Source organism: Prionailurus viverrinus, unplaced genomic scaffold (assembly GCF_022837055.1).
Source record: "Prionailurus viverrinus isolate Anna unplaced genomic scaffold, UM_Priviv_1.0 scaffold_33, whole genome shotgun sequence".
NCBI classification, from domain to species: Eukaryota; Metazoa; Chordata; class Mammalia; order Carnivora; family Felidae; genus Prionailurus; species Prionailurus viverrinus.
Genome location: NW_025927604.1, coordinates 402,645 through 414,831, shown reverse-complemented (window position 1 = coordinate 414,831; position 12,187 = coordinate 402,645). Strand labels below are relative to the sequence as shown.

The window sequence follows — 12,187 nt, the reverse complement described above, 5'->3', positions numbered from 1 at the left end:
CTGCACGCCCAAGCCGGTGGCGGCTACACCCCGGGGCAGAAAAGCCCGGGCGGACGGACGGCCCTCGCCCCTCCACCTCCACACTTGCTCCCTCCTCGGGACCAGGGCCCACGGGCCGACCCCCCGCCTCTCACGCCAGCCTGCCTCCTCTCCGCTCTCAGGCCGCCAGCCGTCCGCCACCCACACTCCGACTCGCCTCACGCGGCCCAGGCCAGACCCCGAGCCGGCTCCTCCTCCTGAGAGGCGACCCCCCCCCCCCCCCGCATCTTACCACGGGGCGGCACGCGCACACACACACACGTGCATGCACACACGCACACGCAGCACGCGTGCGCACTCTCCTGCACCCAGTGCACACTCGACACGTATTCACACACTCGTAGCACACGCACACGTTCTCTCACACACACGCAGCTCGTGTACGGACTTTCTCCCACACACTTGGTGCGTACACACACTTATTCACACACAGCACATGCACACATGCAGTCCTTGCATACACCTTCTCAATCACAATCACGCTCGCACATGTGCACGCACACATACACTCATTCACGCGGCACGCGCACGCCCTCACAGCATGTGCACACGCACGCTGTCACGCACTCTCGTTCTCCCCTCCTCTGCAGGCACTCAAATCGCACTTCCTCAAACAAGTCCGTCCCAGGCGGTCAGCGCCCCGCCCGCTCAGTCTCCACCCTGGCACGTGCTTTAGTCTGCTCTCCGAACGCTTTCCTTCACCAGAGACCGTATTTTCGCTGACGCACTGCCCCTCTACTCCCGCGGCCCCGCAAGGGCCCCCGTCTGGTTCACGGCCGCGCCCCCAGGTCCTCAGTGGTGCCTGGCGTGCAGCGAATGCTCAGAGACAGGTGCTGAGTGAGTAAGCACGAAGAACGTCATATGAAGAACACAAGAGACTGTTGAAACGCAAAAGGACACAAATTCACGATCCCTTTTAAAGGTGCTATTTTACCGCTGAAACGTGACGGGAGGTTGGGTATAGAGATTATAACATAGGGAATCAAATGTTCCCGGGAACCACAGTGAGGAGAAAATCTTTCCCCCTGAGACTTGGCCACAGCAGTCAACTGCACCCTGACGCTTATTTAGGAATGTTTCCTAAAGGTTATTAATCCCAACTCGGTCTCTGCGGTGAACTGAAGGTGTCCCGGGGCTCCCCGGGGAGGAAAGTAACGGGGGCAGGAGGAAACAGACAGCTGAGGGCGGGCACACTGGGACGTGGAACGCAAGTCCCTCCGGTGAGAGCGGGCAGCAGCCTGCGGGACAGGGAGGGAGTGGTGAACAGGGGGCGTGACTCCCACGGGCCCTCCTCTGATGGGCCAGACCGACTGCCACCAAATCACATGTGTCAGCAGGTCAGAGACGGGCTTCTGTGTCTGCCTGACCAAAGCAGGAAGGACACAGAGCAAACCTGCCATTTCTCCCAAGGCTACGGGCAGGCCAGAGAGAGCAGGTGAACTTCACGCGCTGGGATCCGCCCCTCTGTTTTCTCATCAGGAAGGGAACAGGCTTACACTTCAGCTTCTGCCCAAGTTCCTGAGAGATTCCCCAGTTCTGGCGTCGACGAGGACACCTGGTGGCCCTGACACCAGGTCTCCACGCTACAGAACACGCCTCTGGCCACGTCGGAATGCCAGTCCCCCGAGCGCCAGCCCCCACCGGACACCAGCCCCCACCTGGACGTGAGCCCCCCCGACCTGAGCGCCAGCCCCACCTCAGCACCAGTGCCCACGGCAGTGAGGGACGGCGAGGGGTGAGGAGAGACCGCTTGAGTAGGATCACAGTCACTTGGAGGTCAAGAATTCAATTTTTTTGTAATTAGAATTCACATCGATGCAAGATGGGATGCCATCTTATGTGAATAGTACACAGTTCATTACATACCTGAATGCCTTCTCTGTATCAGATTCTGCTAGGCATTGAATATTTATAATTTATAACCTATCTCCTTTCAAAAAGGATCCAGGAAAGATGGCTGCTTGCTAAATGTGTTATGATGTAGATCAAAATTATATTACAAAAAATAGGCTATGTCATATTTTTTAAACGAGTTTTATCTAAATACCCGCTAAGACGATAGTTTTAAAAGCAATCAGCATGCGTGCATATTTAGTATTTAGTATATGGGGGTGACCCAGCGAAGGAGTGAGTGTTAGGAGCTGGACCAGGAACCTTCCAAGCCTTCTCTCATCTAATGGACACAAGAGATCTGCAGCGTTCTATGCTTTATGCCGGGGTGCTATCATTTTATAAAGAGCAAAACCAATGTTCTAGAGCGTCAGCCACCTTCCAGACTCCCCTGGAGTTGGATATTACACAGGGTGGCTGACGCAGTCACTGCCCACGGTGTCCCACGGCTATAAAGCGGCAGTCCGGGTTCAGATGGAACTCAGCCGGACGCCAAAGCTTGTCTGCGCTCTCGTCCTTGGGCCATCACAGGGGCATCATCCCAGGTATCCACTGCTGGACAACACGGTGGCCTGGGGGCCCCTGTGTCCTGCTCTCTGCAGAGGGACTTAGGTCAACAGTCACAATTCCGGCCACCTGCTAAAATCACTCAGGGATGGTCTAAAACTCCTAATGCCAGCATGCGATTGGAAAACGTCTAACTCAAGGTGAGGCCCAGGGACAGGAACGTCTACAAGGAACTCGAGCGATCCTAGCACGTGGCCAGCTGGAGGGCCTGTCATTCACTTTATGTCAGTGGCTTGTCATCTCCAGGCGTGCTCTGTAAACCAACCATCCAGTGAAGGTCACGCGCCTCCTACGTTCCAGACTCATGTCTCTTACGATGGGTGATGGGGACCGCCGTGCCTCCTGTTCACAGCTGGCCTACTGTGTGCACCTCATGCACGAACCTCTTTAATCCTATCACAACCTCCCCAAGCAGGTGCTACTACCCTCTTACAAATGGTGAGAACCTGTACCTCAGAGAGCCAAAGGTCTGCCCCAAGGTCACTGGACCCACAGAGAGCTGGGACTCAGACCCAGGTGCATCTGGCTCTCACATCTATGTCCCACACTTCCTCCCAGGCCAGCCTAGGATGGACAGGTGAGGACCTCCTAACAGCCCTGAGCTGTGTGAGCACAGGACTGCAAGACGGCCTCTCTCGCCACCGTAGGGGGGGGGGGGGAGGGGGCTCCAAGTGAAACCCGAACCCCTGGGGTTCCTGAAGGTGGGGCCTTCGGGAAGGCAGGGCTCCACCCTCATGATGGGTTCAGAGCCCGTGTAGGAGACACGCCAGGGTGCTCACCAGCCCTTTACCATCTGAGCACAGCCACCTATGAGCCAGGAGGGGGCTCTCGCCAGACACTGAACAGGCCCCGATTCGGGCTCCAGCCTCCAGAACCATGAGAAACACGTGTCTGTTGTTTGTAGGCAAGCCAGTCTGCGGTATTTTGTAGTAGCAGCCAAACGGGTCAGGACAAAGATTCGACTCTTACCGAAACTAATAAAATATGAGGCAGAGATGGACGGGGAGGTGTTTTGTCAAAAACACTAAAACTAAATAGAAACCCTGGTGGCTGGGTCTGGAAAGAACCATGCCATTAGTTGGGGAAAAAACGAAAAAGCGACAAAACACGAGAATCGCTTTTTCACAGTAAACGAGGCATTCTGAACCAGCAGTGTGAACCCTTCCGGGCCAAACACGGGCCCGCGGGCTAACAAAAGCCGCCCTCGGCTGCACCAGCCTTCCCAGGCCTTCCGCGTCCCCTTCGTTGCCCACTGCCTCCCAGATGCCGCCGTGGACAAACTGCACCACCACAGCCACAGCCTGGAGGCGTCATCTGCCCACTGACGCGAGCTCAGAGCTTGCTGATGGCCCTGTGAGCGAGCGTCACACCAGCGTCCATCCCGGGACTGGTCATGGGACGCACGGCGAAGGGCACGGTGGCCCCGGCCGGCGGGGCTCACTGGAGGGCCCCCGGGCTACCCTTGTCACCGCAAGGCCACGCGCTCCGGGGGCTCAGAGGAGACAAGCAGACACATGGCCTGCCGTCCGCCTGGTCCGCGGGAACTGTGGGGCTGGCTGCCGTGGGCACCTCCGTGGTCTCCGCTGGGCCCTGCCCACACTCGCTGTGGTGCCCCTGGCGCACAGGCCACAGTGGCGGGCATCTCACGCGGGAACTTTCTTAGTGCCACCCAGGAGCATCCCCCTCCCTCCCCCAGCTCAGGAAACACCAGCTGCCATTTAAGGCCGTGTTCAGGTCTTCAACTTCACTATGGGCAACTCTGACTCTTGCCCAGGACGCCATCATCCACGAGCGTCCAGGTCTGCTTTAGCGCGGGGCGAGCGACAGACACCACGCCGGCCGCTCAGTGAGAGGCGCCTTCTCTGAACTTAATGCAGTGGAACCGGGGCCACTTCAGCGGCACAGACTCCGACTCGGGAACAGGTACCAACCGCACTAGTGCTCTGGTGATACCCACGGTGCAAACGCTCTTTTCACTCCTCCACTTCAAACGTTTAATAAGCAATTCATTATAAACAACAAGCATCTAACAAATACTTTTAAAAGGAGAAGTAGAAGCGAGTTTTGCTGTATGATGACGACTTTTCCATGGGTCTAGCAGCAAACACGAGACAGATCATCGTAACTGGGTCACTGCTCTCAACCAGTCGAGGTGACCTTGTTCACCTGGGTCTGTCCAAGACCTGGATTCCATCCTGCCCTCTGCCCTCACACCCTCCCCCCGCCCTCCTCCCCCTGCACACCCACGCCCTCCATCCAGCCCATTCCAGTCATCCTTCCTTTGCATGGACCCCAGGGCTTTGACCTTTCTTCCATCTCCAATGTCTGGGTCCCAGCCCCTCACTGCCTCTGACTTGCCATCCTGGGGGACTTCCAACTGGGAGCCGGCTTTGTCTCCTACCTCAGATGACACCTTCAGCCTCTCCCAGCACAACTGAGGGCAGGTGGTAGGAGGGAGAATCTCTCTCTCTCACGGCGTCCCCAGGGGTAGTGCAACACCCCTCAGTGTCCACAATCCTGGACACGGCCCCAGGGGGGCCTCACTCGTCCCTTGTGGCTCCAGTGTCTGGGCCGGGGTGGCACACACTGGGAGTTCATCACGTACGTGTAATTGTACAGTAAGGACCGGCGGAGCCCGCGTGAAGAGACACCCCTCACTGGGCGTGTGGATGGAGCCGTTAAGTGAATAAAGGTGGTGGGGGTGACGGGGAAGGAGGGCGTTGGAAAGGAAGGAGAGGATGTGCAGAAACCACTGACCCGAGAGCCACGTGCGCTAAGACTGAGGTCCTAGACCCACAGCCACGGAGTGGCACAGTCACAGCCTCGCTCTCCTCATCCGCGGGCCAAGAGACTCCACCTGTTATCACACGCTCACTGAGACGGAAGCTGAGCAGAGGCTGGTAAACAGTAAGCGTTCAATGAGCAACGACAGAGGGATCTAGACTAGCTGGTTACTGAAGTCTCATCCCTGTCGGACAGCCCCGTCGTGCGGTGAGCCACCGGACGACCTCCCGGCCCAGCCTCACGAGGAGGCACCAGACCTTCTCCCGTTTCCTAATCCAGGGACAACAAACTTCCCATGAAGGGCCAGACAGTCAATATTTTTAGCTTTGGGGGCCATACAGTCCCTGCTGCGATGACTCCAACGTGACATTTCATCACGAGGACAGCCGTGATGCCACGTGAGTGCGGCTGTGTGGCAATAGAACTTGATTGATGAGACCAGGCAGTGGGCCCGATTTAACCCATTAGCTCTCTGGTTTGCTGCTGTCCTAGACTATGAAAAGGTTTTGCTTCGTTTTAAGTAGACCCAGAACAGACCCTTCGTGCATTTGCTGATTCACTACGCCCAACAAATGCTTTCGGTGCTTACTACGTGCCAGGCCCTTTTGAACGTGGGGAGCAGAGCGGTGAGCAATGCTGAGTCGTCGCCCGCTCCAGACGGCGGTGACCCATGGGAAACTTTCCAGTGTCTCGCTCCATTCGCTGTCCGATCCCCTCACCCCTAACAGACGCTGTCGGCAGAGATCGGCGGCTCCGGTCTCAGCCGTGTTACGGGCCGGGGTTTCCTGCAACAGGAAAAAATAGGTTCTGTGGCTTTAAAAAAGAAAGTTTTCAAATCACTGGTCTGCACCAGGTGTCACGGTTTAACGGGTGGCTGGCGTGTGGCACCAGTCCTGCTGACATCTACTGCTTGCCCTGCCGCGTCCCAGGAGACAACACTGATGTGTGTGGACCAACGCATGGCTTCCAAAATCACCCCGGTCCCACCCTCGGTCCCACGGTCCTCGCGGTGTTTGCAGACTGCTTCCCGCTGACAGGGCCACCACAGTCACAGTCCGGGTCGCCACGTACCTTCACGGGCTCCTGGATCTGCTCTCCTGGGAGCACACTCACGTGTCTCTGCGTGACACTGTGACTGAATAATGGCAGGCAAGGGCCAACCCCTCCAACGCTCTCTCTCCTGCAGGGAAAGGGGACCCCCAGCTGGCACACTCCATCCAGCCCCGGCAAGGTGGGCAGCCCCGCCCTCTCCCATGAGGGCACCCCGAGGTCTGCGTGGATGCATCCCACGTGGGGCAGCTTCATGGAGAGCTGGGTGCGTCCTCACAGAGGATGTCACCGAAGCCAGGGCACATGGCTCCCTCTGCCACCGCGCCCCGGGTCTGGGAAGAAACGCCAGTCCTCTCTGAACAGCCCTTCCCCGCAGTGACAGCCCCCGTTCTCATTGTCCATTCATCAAGAGCAGGCGGCCGGCAGGCAGCCGGGTGCCGCGAGGCCGCATCGGCATCCGCCCCAGGCTACCCTCACGGGGTTTTCCGGAATCTTCTCTCTGCCAGCCTCCCAGGCTTGCCCGCTTCGCCCGTGTGGCGCTTCGCCGCGCGGGCGGGCGGACAGCGCTCCTCTGACACGCACAGCTACAGGCAGATGTGACCCGACCAAGTATTTCCTATTACGTGCGGGGCCTCGTAGAGTAGAGCCCAAAGATCCGATGAGCTTTCTGTTTCACAGGCAGATGACACTGCTGACTCTTACGGAGCCTGCGGTTACTTTCGCGCGTCAGAACGAGACCCGCCCCCTGCGCACGCGGGGCGCGGTCACATGCCCGCTACCGCTCCCCCCGGGTCTGCCAGGTCACAGCCGACAGACATCCTGACGGTCTGCCCTCGAGGTGTCGCCCGGCCAGCAGTGCTCCTCCCGGGGACGAGCCGTCCAGCTCCCCCTGAGCGCCGGCTTCTGGAGCAGGGACGGAAAGGACCCGGGCCCCCGCTCTGCCACGGCACTTGCTGGTGGCGATGCCGGCCACCCGCAAACACGCCGTGGACGATCGGAGGCCACGGCCTCCGCGGCGCCTTTCCCTGGAAGCCCTCCGGATCTCCAGCGCCGGAAAGGAGGAGGAGGCGCGGCAAAGCGTGGCGACGCCGCCGGGCAGGCGTGGCCGGATCGCGGCCTCAACAGCCGGAGCCACGCGGCACTGGCGTTTTTATAGGTCGGAACCATCGAATTCGTACCGCTGCGCCGAACCTCCCCATTGCACGCTGCAAAGCGAACGTCCTGGATGCCGCTAAGGTGGTTTACAAATGCCAGAAGGCCAGCGTCCTATTCGGTCTGTTCGAGGGACCGTGATGTGATCCCGGCAGCACCTGCATTTTCTATCTGAACCGGGACAGTGGGTGACGCACGTGAATGCCTGGCGGCCCCAAGGCACATTGGCCAGCGATGCCTGCCTCGTCCCGTCCTGTCCCGTCCCCTCCCCTCCTCTCCTCTCCCCTCCTCTCCTCTCCAGGATGCCTCTCCTTCCTGCCTCCTGTCCTCTCCTCTCCTTCCTCTCTTCTTCCCACCTCCTCTCCTCTCCTGTTCTTCCACTTCCTCTCCTCTCCTCTCCTCTCCCCTCCCCTCCTCTCCAGGATGCCTCTCCTTCCTGCCTCCTCTCCTCTCCTCTCCTCCCTCTCTTCTTCCCACCTCCTCTCCTCTCCCCTCCCCTCCTCTCCAGAGATGCCTCTCCTTCCTGCCTCCTCTCCTCTCCTGTCCCTCCTTCCCACCTCCTGGCCTCTCCTCTCCTCTCCTCTCCTCTCCTCGAGCTACTGGCCCGGTTTCAGCAGGGGGCACTCAGGCACCCACCCCCTCATGTACTCCTAATGTTTCATAATCTGTTGCTGAAAACACGTGCCTGGGTGTCACTGATGTCTAGGACTGTGTCCCTCCTCTCAGACTCTCAGACCTGTGTGTCTGTTTCAACTACTTCCCACAGATGGAGTCAAAAGTGCTTTGAATATCTGCCTAAATGCCCTATCATAGCCCTGCTTGCCAGGACCAGTTTCCATGGGGAAAAAAATCAACTAGAAACAAACAAACAAACAAAAAGAAGCTGTATACCATCCATCTCCTGCAGAACTAAGATAGAAAGTCCCACTCGCAGAAACATCTGACCAGCCAACAGCTGCCATCCAGAGCACATACGTGCTCTACAGAGAGATGTATGTTGTGGGTCACAAACCACAAAGGAGCAGAGTCTATCAACCCAAAGTGCAGTGGAAGTTCCTGCAGACTCATCCCAGAACGTTCTCCGTGCGCCATGCATGGTAAGACCTTGTTCTCCGGGGTATATTTGAGTTTCCAAAATAGTCAAAAATCTCAGAATCCAGCATGACTAATGAGATCGGTAAGCAAACAGGACAGGGTCATCAGGGGCCAAAAAGTACTGTCTAAAGTCAGGAGAAAGATTTTCTTAGACAGCAATGAAGCGGGTTCTTAAAGCAAATCCCAAACGGGTCCCAAAGGTCTTGAGCGTGGCGGTGACAGGGACCGGCAGAGGTCGCACTCAGCGGGAGGGGCAGGACCTACTCTACAGTCTCCGTTTAAAATGATACGGTTGGCCTTGCTCTGCAAGCACCCCCGGGAGTTAGCAAGTCCATTGTCAGTGAGGTCAGTGGGTGGCCGTGGAGACCACACCTTCTTCCGCACAACCACTGGCGGGCATTCGAACTCTGAGGAGAACCGGACAGGAGTCGGCCACTCGAATGCCTGATGTCGGGGGCTCTCCCAGGGCCGGCTGCCGGGTCAGGGCCGAGCCAGGCCCAGCACTGGTAATTTGGGGGCCCAGCACTGGTGATTCAGGGACCAACCGTGGCAGGTGCTGCCGCTCCGGTGAGCACACCTGCACTGCGTTCGCTTACAAACAGAACAACTAGGGGGCAAGTATTTCTGGTCTAATAACCCCCTGCGGTCAATTCAAGCTTCTCACCTTCGACACGAAGACTGAGCTCGGGGTGGCGAAACGAAGTGATAAGATAAAAATAAAGTCACAAGTGGCAAAGCACGATTAATAACCTTGAAATCTTGGGGCGCCTCGGTGGCGCAGTCGGTTAAGCGTCCGACCTCAGCCAGGTCACGATCTCGCAGTCCGGGAGTTCGAGCCCCGCGTCGGGCTCTGGAGCCCGTTTCCGATTCTGTGTCTCCCTCTCTCTCTGCCCCTCGCCCGTTCATGCTCTGTCTCTCTCTGTCCCAAAAATAAATAAACGTTGAAAAAAAAATTAAAAAAAAAAAATAATCTTGAAATCTTTGGTTACTCAAACTCACTCGGTGTGGGATGTGACAGGTGTTTCCACGGGGAACACGAGGGAAGGAAAAACGCCCCTCTCTGAGCCGGGGTGAAGAGGCCAGGAGCAAGAGGTGCGCTAATTAGCCCTGACCAGGGCCACCTCACAGGGTCGGGGCAGGAGACACCGCCCCACGCAGTAGGGCAGAACCCGAGAGGACTTCTTCACGGGCCTCCTGAGTCTACACAGACTGTGGCAAAACCTCCAGAGTCGGAAGGAACTTACAAAAGTCCCCGCGCGGAATACCCCACGGTGACTTGAGGAGGACTCTCAACTCGGCCATCTGAAAACTTCTGGACACGGTACAGCAAACCTCCCTGAACCCCACCAGCTCTGAGTGTGACGAGGGTGCCGGTGCCCCAACATCTGGGGAAACTCTGGCTGACGGAAAGCTCACCTTTAAAGCCGAGAAGAGAGTGAAAACTGAGGTTTGGGAATGTTTTCATTGGTGATTTCTAGAAGGATCTCCTTTCACGTTACTCAGAAGAAACTCCAGGCGCGCCTCGCTCTGCCGCAGACGCTGTTTGGTGCGGCCAGCAGGTCCGTGGCCACCCTGGCCCGCGTCCAGCACGTCTCTCTGTGCTCTCTTCCTGTCTCCGAGTCGCGTTTTGGTAATTCTCGCAGTAAGTATTTCAAACTCTCCCGTCACTGTATTCGTCACGGCGATCCGTGGTCAGTGACAGCTCAGGTGATGGTCAGCATTTTCTAGCACAAAAGTATTATTAAATCAAGGCGCATACTTTTCCTCAGAGGTGACGCTCTTGCACACCTACCAGACCGCGGCGCGGCGTGAACACAACGTGCACATGCACTGGGAACCACACGGGTCACCCGCCCCGCTCTACCAAGACACCCGCCTTCCTGGACGGCCAGAGCGGAGGCCGCCGCGTCTTCAGCTCATGTGGCACACGCCAGGTCCCAGAGCGCTCACGGGGCCTCCGTCCTCCACATCGGGGACGGTGCCTTCGCCGTCTCCTTCCTCCACCCCACTGGCGTTCCTGTTTTGTCCCTCCATCCGTTCCTGTGTGACTTCTCACTGCGCTGACTCGCTTTAGCAGGCTGGTCCTAAACGAGGTCGGCGAAAACACGCTACGCGAAAGGACGGTGACAACAATGAGACACTTCAGTGAGCAGGAGGGCTGTGCCTTGTCAAAGAGGCCGCTGTCAGCAGAGCTCAGTGGGGTCCCGTGGCCCCTTGAGGACTCATTAAACCTCTGGCCCCCCGCCCCTCAGAACACCTGCCACGGGGCGATGTCACTTTGGGTGGATATCAGCTCAGTGTCTATCCTCCCCCCACAGCTGGGAGCTTCCGGAAGGTCAGGATGGAGCCCCAGACGCTAGGGGCTCTGGCACGTAGTGTACAAGTAATCCGTACTGCGGGAGCAGTGAGAGGGAAGAGCAGGCCTGCCGGCACTGAGGTCGACAGGAAGGGAGTGCCGGGTGACCGCAGGCAAGGACGGGAGCTGGGACCCTAACCGGTGGCTGGCCGCCCGCCACCGTTCATGGGCAGAAGTGCAGCGCCAGCGCCGGTCACACTCCGCCCATGTTACGTGGCCACGGTCACTGCCAATTTATGTAAAGATCCCCAGTTACGGGGTCTCAAACAGCCCCCTCTAGTGCGTACCTATCAGACCTCAGGTGCAATCCACAAAAGCAGCCTCTGCAGATGAAGAGATCATTTCTGGATTCAGGGGAAAGAGCCGGAATGGTGGTCACACCAGAGGACCAGCCTAAGCCTAAGCCTTGGGGAGCAGGGCTAGAAACCACACGGAGGCACTGGCCTGACCGGAAGGCTGTGCAGTCCCCACCCAGCAATCACGAAGCCCGCCCCACAGCTGCCGCTGTCACACTCAGGCCACTGGCGTGTTCCCGGTGTGCCAGGAACTCACCACCACCTGGAAGTCACCTGCGATGCTGCCACCATGACCCCCACGCCCCAAAGCTATCTGCAGCCACTCATACTGCCAACCGCTGTCCCGTGTGGCCCCCTGTGACTGGCAGCATCTCCGTCATACGCACGGTCCTAGTCACAGGGAAACTGCAAACTTGATTTCTTATTCCCATAATGGGAAATGGGGCTAATAACCGAGGAATTTCCCCCAATATAGGAGGGCTATTCAAAAGACAACGAACAGCCACAAGAGTCAGATGTCCACAATGTAACTTCTGAGTGTTTCTCCCCCAGGCACAATGACAACAATGGGAGACGTGATTAATATCATGGCCTCTGAATCCCAGAAAAGCTTCGCCCTCTGCTGGCTAAGTACACCATTCCATCATATTATCTGACAATAGCTTTTATTCTATTTCAAAATAGTATGACTTTAGCCAACACAGAAACACGGCTACAATAATTAAAAACAAGTATAAGACCCAAGTAAATAGTTCTTACCAACTTTTAAAAAGAAGGTTTTTAAATCTTATATAATCACATGGAATTAATAGAGATGAGTTCTCCTAAAACCCCATCAACCAAAACAGTGATTCACAGCAAAGCAAAAGACAACTATTAGCACTACACCAAAATAAAAAGCTTTTACACAGCAAAGGAAATCGACACAACAAAATGGCAACCTCCTGAATGGGAGAAG

The 12,187-nt window shown here is 57.2% G+C and overlaps 1 protein-coding gene across 7 annotated transcripts in view; it reads right to left on the bottom strand.

The window, feature by feature from the left end:
• Positions 1-12,187, bottom strand: part of EIPR1 (EARP complex and GARP complex interacting protein 1) — a 122,181-nt gene that overhangs the window by 59,249 nt on the left and 50,745 nt on the right. For 3 of the 7 annotated variants that reach the window (XM_047845213.1, XM_047845207.1, XM_047845212.1), the window contains exon 2: positions 5,870-6,065. The exons of the other annotated variants lie outside the window; for them this stretch is intronic. In XM_047845213.1, coding sequence (XP_047701169.1) covers positions 5,870-6,065 — 196 coding nt within the window. The remainder of the gene's footprint in view (positions 1-5,869; positions 6,066-12,187) is intronic. 7 annotated transcript variants of the gene reach the window in all.